The sequence below is a fragment of the Diospyros lotus genome, chromosome 5, assembly GCF_014633365.1.
Source record: "Diospyros lotus cultivar Yz01 chromosome 5, ASM1463336v1, whole genome shotgun sequence".
NCBI classification, from domain to species: domain Eukaryota; kingdom Viridiplantae; phylum Streptophyta; class Magnoliopsida; order Ericales; family Ebenaceae; genus Diospyros; species Diospyros lotus.
Genome location: NC_068342.1, coordinates 20,818,198 through 20,831,871, shown reverse-complemented (window position 1 = coordinate 20,831,871; position 13,674 = coordinate 20,818,198). Strand labels below are relative to the sequence as shown.

Genomic DNA, 13,674 nt, shown 5'->3' with positions numbered 1-13,674 from the left:
GGAGGTTAATCTCGGAACCCAACAGCCAAAATCGAATACGGGACTTTTCACAGGCTATATGGTGACTACAGTCCACCCATCTTCAAGATGTGCTCGCCCCCAACTACTGGACTATACTCGCGAGAGCAAATCCAAGATATATTTATCTGGAGAGGATAAGAGATAAGCATATATATAAAATGACAGATAATAAGTCACTTGATTTCTTTTTCAAGAGTCGATATATAAATTTAATAAATATATTAAAAAATAAAAATTTAAAATATTTTTTATACTTTATTTTTTTATTTATATCTTAGTTAATAAACATTTTTAAGAAAGAGTAATCCAAGATGGGAGGGAATGAACTGACCCACTCTTCACCAACATCAATTCATAAGTTGTTTTCATCATATATTTTTTTATATTGTGACGTCGTGGGAGTGGGGAGGGGAAGCGTGTTTCATTTGGTTGTCTTTTTCTTTAAAGTTGCAATTGAAGTTTGCTGTTTTAACAAAATTGAATATATAATTGAAATTAGAGTAAAACTGAATCTGAACAGACACGTGGCACAAAATTGTTATAGGTGGAATAGTTTTAGTAATAGTGTGTAACATATATATACCCATATACGTGATATAATATATGTATATATATATGAATGGGATGGATGGATGGATTATATATCAATTGGATTTGGGCTTATAGATCAAAACAATGTTTTTACCATTAGTTTATTAAACCCACAGACGAAACTTGGTTGATGTATTACTGTCTATAATATTAATTTTTTTTGTGGGTACAAAAAAAAAGAACTTTTATTTATTTATATCAATTATTTTGGGTATAAAACCTTTTATTTATTTATAAATAGGTATAATTCCCCATCCGTGTGTACGCACCACACAGGCCGAGGCGGCTACTTGTCAATGGACCCATTGATTTTTAGTTTGCGGATCTGTGGATGTGAATTGATCTGTACTCGTCCTTCTCCGCTGCAAATCAGTACCCCAAAAATCCAAAACCTCAATTCTCACTCTCTCACCCCATGGACACCTTGTCGAGCTCTGTTTCCCCCTTCAATCTGCACGCCCTTCAACCCTTACAATCCCGGCCGGATGGTTATCACCCAGCCCTCCCTCCACCACATCGCCGCCACCACCCCCACCTATCCTCCGCCGCCAAACCCAGCCCATCAATCTCTTCTTTCTCTCCCGACAACAACAACAACAACAACCACGACCTGATCTTCACCTCTACTTCTTCTTCTTCTTCTTCTTTCCCAGTGGTCAAGAACACCGCCAATCCATTGCTCTTCCACCACCGAGCTGCCACCGGATACGCGGCAGCTCTGCTTGACGCAGCCCGGTGCAACAACTCGCTTCAGGCGGCCCAGAGGGACGTTAAGAGGTTCGCGAAGTTGCTGAAAAAGGAGCAGCTTCAAGGTTTTTTGAGCGACCCATTTGTGGATGAGAAAGAGAAGGGACGAGTGTTGAAGGAAGTGGCGGAGAGAGGGAGGTTTCACGGGCATTTGGTGGCTCTGATGAAGATGCTGGTCGAGAGAAGCAAGCTGAAGGGGCGGGTAGGGGTGTTGGTGGGGGAGACGCTGGCTGAGTTTCAGAGAATCTATCTCCAGTTGGTTTGGGAGTGCCAATCAGCTTAATTAGTCATTTGTAGGTAGCCCTGTTTGTTTGTATTCTCTAATTAATGTGGTCATGGACCATAATGATGTGAAAACCTTCCTGCCCTTTTAATTAATTTGAATGGTTTTGTTTTTCATAGAATCATAGTTTAGTAGTTATCTATCGACCTTATTATTATGTAAATCCACAACTTAGTATTACCTTTAGCTAAAACTTTTGAACTTTTCAAAATATTATTTTGGGTTCTATAATTTCTATTTAAAAAAAAAAAAATATTGCATGATACGGAATGGGATGAGTTTGTAATCTTCACGCACAAGTTGTATATATGGGAAGGAGTTTATAAAATAAGGATGGAAAAAGAATTGCCAAACCTTTGGAATGACTTAATTATGATGTATGTCCCAGTCCACGCCTTCATCCTTTGGCTGGCCATCAAGAAAACATTGTCTACTTTGGATTATATGAACTTTGTATGTGTCTTTTTCAAATAGGTATTTCTTGTGTAAAACAGTTGCATAGAGACATAACCACCTATTCTTTGAATGTCTATACGCAAGGAAGATCCTAGCTTTTTTTTTTTAACATTAGACAATTTTGCTTGGCCTTGGCAACAATGGAATCAAGAAGTGTTGTGGGCTTCTAATAGATAAAAAGGCAAAGGTTCGTGACAGTTAACTCATTACTTGGTGCTTTAAGGATTGGTTTATTTTTTATGACGTGAATACAATGATAGGTGCTTTCATGGGCAAGAGAGCGCAAAGTCTCAAGTGTTGGATCTGATCCAGAATATGGTCCGAAACCATCTCTCCACTCTCCAGTTTCCCCGCTCTATGCAAGAACTAACTATGGTTCACAGTTAACACCACCCTCCAAAGTGCATTTGCTAGAGTCCTTTAAGTATTAGGGTTTGCATCTTTGTGTTGTGTTGGCCTAATTTTCTGTGTTTCATTATTGTGAGGGAGGTTGTCTCTATTTTCTTGTGTTGTGTTTGGGGTAGTGAATACTTGTGTATAATTTTTTTTTTCTTTACATATTTTTAATAATAGAAAAAAAAGATATAGCTACATTATGAAAATTATGAATATGAATAAAAATTGTTGGAGATTTATGGGGTAATTGTTATAATATTATGAGAAGTATGAATATGAAAAAGGAGGTATAATTTTTTAGGTCATTTTTATTTTTGAAATTCCGTGTAAATGTTAGAAAAAATGAAATTCTCTACATTTTTTAGAAACCCAAAATTTTCTTAGTCCTTGTAGACGTGATCTCTTTCACCCGAGAATAAAACTCACATTTGGGCAAATTTGATGTGAAAGTGTTAGGTTATGTCTCAAATTCTTAAGGCATTCACACAATTAGGGTTTGAGTATTTGTGAAGATGTGACTGTTATCAAAGACAGAGAGGGCAATAACGAGAGAGCGCGCCTCTGTAATAAATCATTGGTAGTTTATTATTCGTGTAAAACTCCTCGTCGAGTGTGTCTCCCCTCCCAAGCAAGGCCTTATGAGACAACCGGCATTCTTCGGTTTCGTTCATCATCAAGCACCCACCCCCAGCCCCAACGTCTAAAACCTCAAGGCTTGAAATGGTAACTCCCTTGCGATCTCAACTGCGCCACCTTAAGACGGCTTCTGAAGCCGTTCTTTCTCTGTCCCCCGCCGTCGTCGACCCTTTCCTCGCCCACCCCTCCCACCGCCACCTCTCCGCCATCGAATCCAAGGACCAGCTCCTCAAATCCTACACTGTGACGCCCCCAATCAATCCATGGCCCCAAAAACTATACCCCAAACGCCTTGTTTCCATGATCACCCGCCAACAGAACCTCGATCTCGCCCTCCAAATCTTCCACCACGCCGGCCACTACCACCCCAACTTCCGCCACAACTACGACACTTACCATTCCATCGTCCACAAGCTCGCTCGAGCTCGCGCTTTTGACCCCATGGAGACCATTCTGTCCCAATTGCACCAATCCGGCATCAAATGCGGAGAAAACCTCTTCATCACAGTGATTAGGAACTACGGCATAGCCAGCCGGCCAAAAGATGCCCTCCGCGCCTTCTTGCGCATCAAGGACTTTCGCATCAAACCCTCTGTAAGGTCCTTCAATACTCTTTTGAACGCTTTGATTCAAAACAAGCAGTATAAATTGGTTCACGCGTTATTTAAGAACTGTCGGGACAAGTTTGGTGTGGTACCCAATGTGTTTACTTGTAATATTTTGATTAAAGGTTTGTGTAAGAAGAATGATGTTGAGGGTGCAATTCGGGTTTTGGATGAAATGCCCGGCATGGGAATGATACCGAATGTGGTGACTTACACAACCATCCTGGGTGGGTATGTGTCGAGGGGTGACATGGTTGGTGCCAAGAAGGTGTTCGACGAAATTCTTGACAGAGGATGGCTTCCTGATGCGACCACGTATACAATTTTGATGGATGGGTTTTGCAAGCAAGGGCGTTTAATTGATGCAATTAAGGTGATGGATGATATGGTGGAGAATGGTGTTGAGCCGAATGATGTGACATATGGAGTCGTGATTGAGGCTTATTGTCAAGAAAAAAAGCCCGGGGAAGCCCTTAATTTGCTTGATGATATGCTTGAGAAGAAATATGTACCAAGTTCCACGCTTTGCTGTAAAGTGATTGACGTTCTGTGCAGAGAAGGGAAAGTTGAGGATGCTCATGAGTTATGGAAGAGGCTCTTGAAGAAAAATTGCACACCTGACAATGCCATATCGAGCACTCTTATACATTGGCTCTGTAAGAAGGGGGAAATTTGGGAAGCAAAAAAGTTATTTGATGAGTTTGAGAGGGGTTCAATTCCTAGTATATTGACTTACAACACCCTTATTGCCGGAATGTGTGAACGCGGAGAGTTGCATGAGTCAGCGAGGTTGTGGGACCACATGGTGGAGAAGGGATGCGTGCCCAATGCTTTTACTTACAATATGTTGATTAAAGGGTTTTGTAAAGCTGGTAATCCAAGGGAGGGAATAAAAGTTTTAGAGGAGATGTTGGATAAAAGGTGTTTGCCAAATAAATCAACTTATTCCATCTTGATTAAGGGATTATGTGACTCTGGAATGGAAGCAGAAATTACCAAGGTGCTTTCCATGGTTGCTTCAAGTATTGGAATTGATACTGAGTCTTGGGGTGTTTTTATAGGCTTGATCGCCACCAACTTGGATGGCATGGGAAGCGTTATTGATGAAATATTATTAGAGGCTTCTTCTTAGATTTTGTTAATTAAAGTCATAATGTTGGACTGATGATTGGAACTTGGAAGCATGCCTCTAAGCAGAAGGTCACAGAATTAAAGATACAAGAACCTTTTCTTCTGCTTCAATTTAGTTTATGAATCCAGAACCTGTTGTATATTCAGTCACACTGAATGGTTTTCCTTGGGGGTCTGTTGGTTTGAGCTCGCTCTGGCCAAAAAGTTGTTTATGAACGCCTAATTGAACCACGGAAACAAATGGCAAGGTCTCGAGAAAGCAACAGCTCTATGCTAGCACGGATTGACTTGGTGACTGAGCTATTGGAACAGACACAGCTGCCCCATGAGCCAATCAGGCATGGTTTAGAAGTTGGATGACTTAAAGCTAGAAATTATGAATATAATGCAAACTCCTAAGATTAAATGATCCCCACCTTCAATTGTAATTGGGATGTGCATCGTACAAAGACAAACATGGTGAATCATACATATTCAGATTCTTGAAGATCTTTGAATGGTGAGGCCCCTTGAACTCTGAACTCGCCAACCACCTTTGTCTTCTATTTTTTATGATCATGCTTACAATTCATCAATTGAGCATAGCGTTATGTGAGCACCCATTTTTTTGGATTAGTTATTTAACTTTTGTGAGGGCAAGTTTTCATAACTATGGCAAGATTGCTCTTTTTTGTTACTAGAAGATTATAGGTTTAAAATGTGGAAATAACACCCTTTTAAAGACAGAAGGGAAGGATTATGTATATAAAGAACCCAATCCCAGCCCTTGTAAAGCAGGAAATATCATACACTGAGATGCTTTTTTTAGTTATTTAACTTGTATATGTTGCATTTATTGTTCCCTCCGTTATATATACCTATTTTTGCTTTGATCTAGTAAGTTATATGACTAATACTAAGATTACTCTACTTATGATAGGACTTTAGAGGGCAAACAGAAACTACAGCAGATGGTTTATGCCTTATGCCAAAAAGAATTGGGAAATTGCCTTGAAGTTGTATCTATTATCTAAAACTTTCTTCTGTTTGTTTCTTTGCGTGTGTGTGTAGATATGGATGATGTGTGTGAAAAGCGAATCACCATATGGGGACCCGTTTTATACAACAAACCAAAAGCCTATGTATTTATTAATTTGTTTTGCTAGGTAAAATATTAAGAAAAGGCAGCTTAGCCAGTGACTTTTGCAGAAGAGGAATCCAAGACGCTGTAAACCATAGGATTCAAGTACAGGAAATACATAGCAGAAAGAAGGGAAGACTAGCCATAAACAATCGGGACAAAAGAAGCATCAATTGGGGCCAAACCAATCAAGATACATCTGTTCATCATAACACAATCCTCCTACTGCAAAAGAAATGAGATACGAACCAAGTTGTCCCGACATGAACAATCAAACTCTTCTTTTCACTAATCCTAGTGGCCATGGATTATCTAGTCCAAACAATATGGATTGAAGTCTATGAATAGGGGTTATTCAAGATAGCTTTAAGGGCCTACAATGGGGTTGTTGTTAGTGACTATGTAAAGTCCACTCTATGTAAGAGGTAAATGATACGAGGGTAGTGGTAAAAGTTCTATGTAAGAGGTAAATGGCACAAGGGTGGTGGTGAAACTCTGGTCCTAGTGAATGCACATTTGAGGTAGTAGATATCTGGTCTGGGACGACAATAGGAAATACAACTTGTCAATTAAATGAACCAATGAAGAAAAGGGTATGGAGCTTGACAAAAATGTCAAAAACTTGTATAAAGATTTTACCCCTTATTGGGCGGATTTTGTACACAAATGAAGCTCACGAAAAAGATGAGGAAAGATATACTTCGCAATGCTCTTTCAAAGAAATTTCTTTCTAAGGTGAATGGAAAAGTGAAGTTCGTGCTCTAGTAGGCAAAGGCAACCCAAGACAGGGCAGCGATTTGCCATTTTGTTTTTGTTCTCAAAATTTTGTAAATAAGAAAACATTGTTTGATTACCTCTTTTGTTTTTAAATTATCATAAATTTGAACACACACAAAATTATTTGTTAATTATACCTAATGTTTTACTCACATTGATGCTCAAGAATCACGATTAATTTGTTTCTCATTAAAGATGTCAAATGAGTTATCTTAGCCTAACTTGAACTTACTCGTAACTTGACAAGTTGAGCCAATCTAGCAGGCCTTCATAGGTAAGTTCGTTTTATTTTATTATTTTTAAACTAGTTTATATATTTTGTAACTTAAAAGTACCTTTCACTTTAAAATTTAAAATCAATATATTTTACATATCACAATCAATTAATTTTTTAACCAGAGAATGGTTAAAAAAGGGTTGCAAACTAGTCATATTCTAACATAATCAAGATCGTAAATTTCACATATTGTTGTTTCCAATGATTAGGTTAGCTTGGTCGCATGTAAATTGATCCATTTGATATTTCTATTCATCAGATATAAACAAATATTTAGTTATTATTTATTATTTGACTTATTGTTCACCCATAAATAATGTCACCAGCGATAATGTCAACCACCATTGATCTTCTCTTAGGTCACACCCTCCTCCATCGTCATTGGCAATTATTCCTTTACTCATATCAAATTATACACATTTAATAATTATAAAAACAAACTGATCCTTATGCACCAATGTGACAGAGCAAGGGAGAAAGAAGACAATTGTTTTAGACCATGTCCATTGTGAAAGAAGTCTTGTCTTCTTGTCTCAAATCATGATTTAAGGCTTCCATTAATAAACTTAGACTTTACAACCTCTCAAGTTTCAGAGAGTGCTAAACAACTTCTCCAATCTCTTGCCTTCACAAGATCTCCAACCACATGCACTAAAGCATAGAAACAATTTAGAGATATCGTTTTGATATTTTCGAATCGTTTTTAAAATGAAAAACATTTTTCATTTTAAAATTGTTTATATCTATTTTTCTATTTCCATTTTTGTGCAGCCTAATTAGAGACTACACTAACCTTACACCTCACAAGAACAAAGATTGCAAGAAAATGAACAATAAATACCTTAACAATATAAAATATTTTCAAAGCTTTTAAAAAATTGATTCGTAAGTTGAAAATTTTGAAGAATGCACCAATCTACCTTGTTCACTGTGCATATATAGATTCATCTTAGTTGGTACTAGGTATGCTATCAAATTTTGCAATACTAATTGGATATCAACATCTTTTATCTTACACTATTCGATTTTTTTTATCAATCTTAACAGTTAGATAACACTAATCAACTTCTCTCTTTACCTAGTCTTCTTTCCTTCACTTTTTATTCTTTTCTTTCCCTCTCATTTCTTTTCATATCTTGCAATGACAGAATTAGAGATGTTGATGATCAATTAATTGTGGTTCAACTTATAATGCATTCATCTCTATTTTTCATCAACAATTAATCGATAAGAGTATTTGCCTACAAAAATTGGTATCTCTTTCTCTCATTTCCCTCTCTTTCTCCCACCTTGTCCTTGTGACAGTCTTAGAGACTAATTTATACAATATAAAATTTTGGAGTTCTTGTTCACACTAAGATTGTAGAAGGAACCTACCGTTGGGGTTCCATTTTGCAAAAGAACCCTAGCGATAAGGTTACGACATGTCTTTAGTAACAAAATGAAACCCCATCGTTGGGGGGTTCCTATTTGCAAAGAAGTCTTGGCTATATGGGGTTTCAATCTAAGGGTGCTCATCAAATTAAAAAATTGGTCTAGATCGATTCAGTCCTCCGTCTTTATTTTTACTTGAAGTGATTTTCAATCTATTCTAGTTCAAGACCAATCTAAGACAAAAAACTAGTTTAAAAAAATTATAATTTATTAATAATAAATAATAATATAATATATTATTCAAGTGTAAATTAGTTGATTTTTATTTAGATTTTTTTTATGATAATGTTTATTTGAATGGTATGTATAAATATATAGATGCATGTATATATTTTTTAAAATTTTATATTAAAAACAAGAAAAATATATTTAGAACCGACTCGAACCGAATCCAATTGAATCAGTCTAATCTTAACCCTAATTGGTCCGATCTTCGATTCAGAATTTTTAGGAATCCCAGCCCCAATTCAATCCAGTCTAAGGCCAATCTAGTTAGATTAAGACCGAATGAACACCTCTATTTTAATCCACATGCTATATGCCCCTTTCTTGCAATCTATCTTTTTGGGCTGTTAACTTCACCTTTGTTCTTTGTTAGGTAAAAGAAAAACATAAGCATTTTTAAGTCTCGTTAAACTTCATCTGTGCTAAAAATGGTGGCCTCTTCCCCCTTTGTCCAAAGCCTCGTTTGCAATCCTCTCCTCCAATCCTTAGCACACAGTTCCATCTATGGAGGCGGGAAGCTTGGAAATTGCTACCAACAATGACAATTTGGCTAATTTGCACCTTTTTCTTCATCTTTTCTCACAACTTTGCACTTTTTAAAAGTGTCAAATTATGGTTTTCTGGTGAATTTGAATCACATTAGCAAGGTTCAATACATCAGATCGGAAATCCATATCTATGATCCACAGGCTTTTGCTGTTCAACAATCTATTCTAGCTTCTGAATAATAAATGTGAAGAAAACTGAGAATTGTCAAGCATAATGATGGGCAATAGGCAATAGCATGAAGCAAAGGATTGAGAAAACCCGACAATAATATGCACTCCTGAACTGTGTCGCAATCTTTTGCCCTAGCGAGTGCATAAAGGAGTTGTTATGAGTTCTACAAGGGAAGCCACAACCACTACATGAGTTTCCATATGATGATACTTACAAACCCATGTATATGAATCTTAAGGGAAGTTCCAGGAGAAAAGAAAAATGGAAAGAAGAAAAATTCTGTACCCCAAGTTGAATGAATGAAACAGAAGATGAGTAACATGTTCTTCTTCAGTGAAAAGCCAGCTTCTTTTTCTTGATCCATCTCTTCTTGGTGGCCTCGAGTGCTTCCTCCTTCATCCTTGAGAGTTCTTGGAACCATTGTCGATAGTGCGCCTCAATTGCATCAAACTCCAACTTTAGATCACTGTCTTGATCTTTCTCTGGTAAGGACAAAGAAGAACAGCAGCTTGCAAAGCTCATAGCTTTAGAAGTTTCACTTAGATCAACAAATGAGGATAATTCTGAGTCCATTGTGAATTCATCCAGCTGCCCATTTCCTTGAGATTGAAAGCCTTCATATAATGAATCTTTTGAGCTCCCGTATATTCCACAGTAAATAGATCCACCCATTTTATGATTCTTCACAAAAGCATCTTCAGCCATCACCTCAGAAGCCGCTGATGCTTGTGACTCATTATCTTCTAAGTATGCCGAACTCAGAGAACTGCAAAGATCAATGCGAGGACTAGAGCAGTCGGAATTATTGTGTGAGCTACCTTTATCGGCTTGAACAAGGCCTTGCTGAGTATTGGCATTCAACTTGGAGACGACATCTTGCTCTGTGGTTGAGTGGGTTGGATGATACTGCATCATATCCCATGGGTCTCCCATTGGGGTTAGCTCATTGGAAAGTGTTGGAGACCCTACAGATGGATTTCTCATTCCAACCAACGTGTTATCTGATGAAGGTTTCCAACTAGGCAGAATTCTCACTATTAGGTAGTCGATGAACTGAGCAATGAACAAAACATCATGATCTGCTAACTCTAGTTGTTCAACCATCTCGCCTGCAACCGAGAGTGCAGTGTCCGTATCAAGGTAAAACAGGAAGTGTATGTTCCTTACCCTAGCTGCAGCCAAACAGGGACAAATTAGTTTCCATGCATGAAAGAGGGCAAATCAAGTAAACAACCATCAGACTCACCACTCAAGTCGGAAATTCGCAAAGTTAATGATACCGAGTTGTCATCATTTTTGATCCCCCTCAACCTAAATTCATTGTTATTATGCATCTTCTTAAGTTCTACTGCTGGATAATTTGAACTACTGCAGTTGGAGTCCGTACAACCAGATTGGTGGTTATAGTCAGAATCAATATCCATGGAATGAGGCCCGGAGTTCAACAAACTTAGTGGCTGGGGAAGTTGCTTTGGTAATTTTAATGGTTCACGAGTGGGCTCCCTTTTTGTCTCTGTCTGAAGAAATGGATCTTTAAGGAGTTCTTTGGCAGGCAACCTTTGAGACGCTGGAAGCAGACATTTCTCAATAAAGTTCTTAACGTGGGGATCATTGACCTTGCCAAGGGAAGCAGGCTTAATCCCCTGCAAGCCAATCCACCACAGCATTGGATTCAAAAACCTCCACCTTTTACCAACTATGAATAAAAGGGATGACAGAATCTAGAGATGAGTAGGAACTTACAGAGGTAACCTTCTTGTAAATTTGAGCTGCATTCTTGCATTCGTTGTAAGGATACTCAAGAGTTACCATTTCCAGCAAGCACATGCCAAATGAATATATATCCACTAGTTCATTGTACTCCTCCTCATACAGCTCTGGAGCCATAAATTCCGGAGTTCCTATGAAAGACAATAGTAAAAAGTCAGGACGCCTCCACCTGCCTAATCAAAGCTGTTCTTGTCTTGAAATAGATTGACTATAGAAGTTTATTGTTACCAATAACACTCTTAGCAGTAGGCTGCTGCATAATGGTTGCCAATCCAAGGTCTCCAATTTTAATCTCTCCATGGTTTCCATTGACAAAAATATTGTCACATTTTAAGTCCCTGTGGATAATTGGGGGATTATGACAATGAAGATAGTCAACACCTAGGAGAATTTGCCTTGCCCAATTCTTTATGGCCTTCATATCGACACTTTTATGCTTTGCCCGATATCTGATTGATTGGCAGAACATACAACATTATTTCAAGTTAGCAAAAACAACAAGAAAGAAGCTACTTAAGATGACTTACTGCCTGAGACTCCCAGATGTGAAGAGTTCGGTGATCATGTTGATTGTCTTCTTCTTGTCATCAATCCATGCCTCGTGGAACTTGATGATATTGTCATGCTTCAAGGCTTTGAGAAGATGAACCTCGGAATACAATTTCTCCAAATCTTCGGGAGCCCTCAATACATCATTAATCCTAACTCGGTTCCAAGCAACTTCTATTCCATTAATTTCATCAAATGCCTTATAGCTACCAAGATTGAAGAAAAAAAAAGAAGAAGACGAATCACCATCAATGCGATTCAGATAAAAGTGTTTGAAAGAGAGAGAGAGAGAGAGGGAGGGAGAGAGAGCATTGGAGCCATACACAGTCTTGAATGCACCCTTGCCCAAGATTTCATTGTACTGTCAAGACAAAAAATCAAAAGAAATATATCAATACCGTATGAGTAATGATTAAACCGCAAGAAAATGACAAGTTTCGAAATCAACAAAATAAGGCCAGGCGAGTACATCACATCGAAACTTTCTAACTTTCCAAGTCTGGTTGCCAAGACAACAGACACAACAAACAGGGATTCGCAGCAATAATCTCTTCCCTGGAAAAAGTTGAAATTTCCTCTTTTTACATGAAAAAAGTTTCAACTTTTCTTCCCCGCTGATCTTCCAGTTTCTCACTTACAAAACGAACTAAAAAGACGAAAAGAAAACACGATTGCTATTTGTAAGACGGGAATATTGACAACCAAGAAATTTGCTACGAAGATCACGGAAATTACATCACGAGGAAAACGTAAAAGGCTCCGTTACACAATATTCGAGATCACAAGTACAAGGCTTCTGCTCAGAATAACATAAACTAGGATCGGACTGCCAAAAATAATTCAAGCGATGAGAATAACATAATGAAAACACAATGCCAAAGGAAGGATCAAATGCCGTAAATTACCCGGACGTATCGACCGCGTGGGTCTTTCTCTACATAATCAGCATCAGAATGAAGAGTTTCCGCTGCGTCAAGCAAGCCATTGTTACCGAACCCAGACCCGGAATTCATCGTGGTCAATCACCGAAGAGCTAAGAAGAAATGGGGAAGAAGAAGGGAAAAAGGCGGTGTTTCGAAGAACATATCAAAGAACTCCGAAAGGACGAGCGGAGAGGGTCTCGGAGGCAATTGAATAGGGGTCGAATGCCGATCGCTGGCGCGACATGGATCGACATTTAGATGCAAAATCTAGCGCAACATCGAGATCGAAAGAGCTCGATGCCGATGACGGATTAGCGAAACGAGTCATGACCGGAAACCCAATTGCCATCTGCTTATCATACCAATCCCTGTATCATCATTTGCCCGGAAATTCGATCCTAGCCCAGAATCCGGCTGACGGGGAGGAGGACGAGGGTGCAGGTGAAGAAAAGGGGAGAGAAAGGAGGCTTTAGAGGGAGAAAGTGAAAGTTCCGGTTAGTTGGGATCGGATGGAATAATGGCGAGGATAATGATAAAAGTAAAAGGGAGAAAAGGTAAGTTGGGAGCGAAAGAAAAGGAATGGCCCAACACGCGTTTGGTTGACAGTTCAAATCATGGTTTTTCAACTTAATTGCCTTTTTTTAACTCTTAAAATAAAATTATATAAAGGGAAGAAAGATATTCGCTGTGTTTCTTTCTACAGTTCCCAGTTTTTACTTTGATAAATGTAGTGGTATAATGTACCCCCATAGGACTCATTTTTTTTGTTAAGAGAATATTTGTTGATCAAATATTCAACATGCTTAACATATATGTTGAAAAGACCTCCCTCGTTAGATAATTTTTTCTGACTCTTTCAATATAAGACTCAATTACTTATATGTTCCTTATAAAAAAGTTAATACCATTTAATACATTTTAAAGATTTAAATTTATTATAAAAATTATTTATTTAAATCTTATAATTAATATTATTTAATACATTTTTAAATTGTTATATGTTTTGACAATTT

General features: G+C 38.0%; 3 protein-coding genes across 6 annotated transcripts; 2 read left to right on the top strand and 1 right to left on the bottom strand.

Annotated features, from left to right (window-relative positions):
* The first annotated feature begins 943 nt into the window (after nucleotides 1-943).
* On the top strand, nucleotides 944-1,763 carry LOC127801118 (uncharacterized). Its single transcript, XM_052335984.1, has one exon. It carries the CDS (start codon nucleotides 1,028-1,030, stop codon nucleotides 1,640-1,642), a length of 615 nt encoding a protein of 204 aa, XP_052191944.1. The 5' UTR covers nucleotides 944-1,027; the 3' UTR covers nucleotides 1,643-1,763.
* Nucleotides 1,764-2,957: 1,194 nt separating this feature from the next.
* Nucleotides 2,958-6,515, top strand: LOC127801117 (pentatricopeptide repeat-containing protein At5g16420, mitochondrial). 4 transcript variants are annotated; one of them, XM_052335981.1, is made up of 2 exons: nucleotides 2,958-5,365; nucleotides 6,055-6,515. In XM_052335981.1, the coding sequence occupies exon 1, from the start codon at nucleotides 3,215-3,217 to the stop codon at nucleotides 4,865-4,867; it is 1,653 nt and encodes a 550-aa protein (XP_052191941.1). In that variant the 5' UTR covers nucleotides 2,958-3,214; the 3' UTR covers nucleotides 4,868-5,365; nucleotides 6,055-6,515. The 4 variants fall into 4 exon arrangements, with proteins under 4 accessions (XP_052191941.1, XP_052191939.1, XP_052191943.1 ...); XM_052335979.1 differs by having other exon boundaries at nucleotides 6,012-6,515; XM_052335983.1 differs by lacking the exon at nucleotides 6,055-6,515 and adding an exon at nucleotides 5,917-6,017.
* Nucleotides 6,516-9,387: 2,872 nt separating this feature from the next.
* LOC127801116 (probable serine/threonine-protein kinase WNK4) lies at nucleotides 9,388-13,213 on the bottom strand. Its single transcript, XM_052335978.1, has 7 exons — nucleotides 12,644-13,213; nucleotides 12,062-12,099; nucleotides 11,717-11,944; nucleotides 11,418-11,638; nucleotides 11,163-11,320; nucleotides 10,666-11,062; nucleotides 9,388-10,591 (listed from the first exon to the last, which is right to left on the bottom strand). Exons 1-7 carry the CDS (start codon nucleotides 12,749-12,751, stop codon nucleotides 9,750-9,752), a joined length of 1,992 nt encoding a protein of 663 aa, XP_052191938.1. The 5' UTR covers nucleotides 12,752-13,213; the 3' UTR covers nucleotides 9,388-9,749.
* Nucleotides 13,214-13,674: the final 461 nt, after the last annotated feature.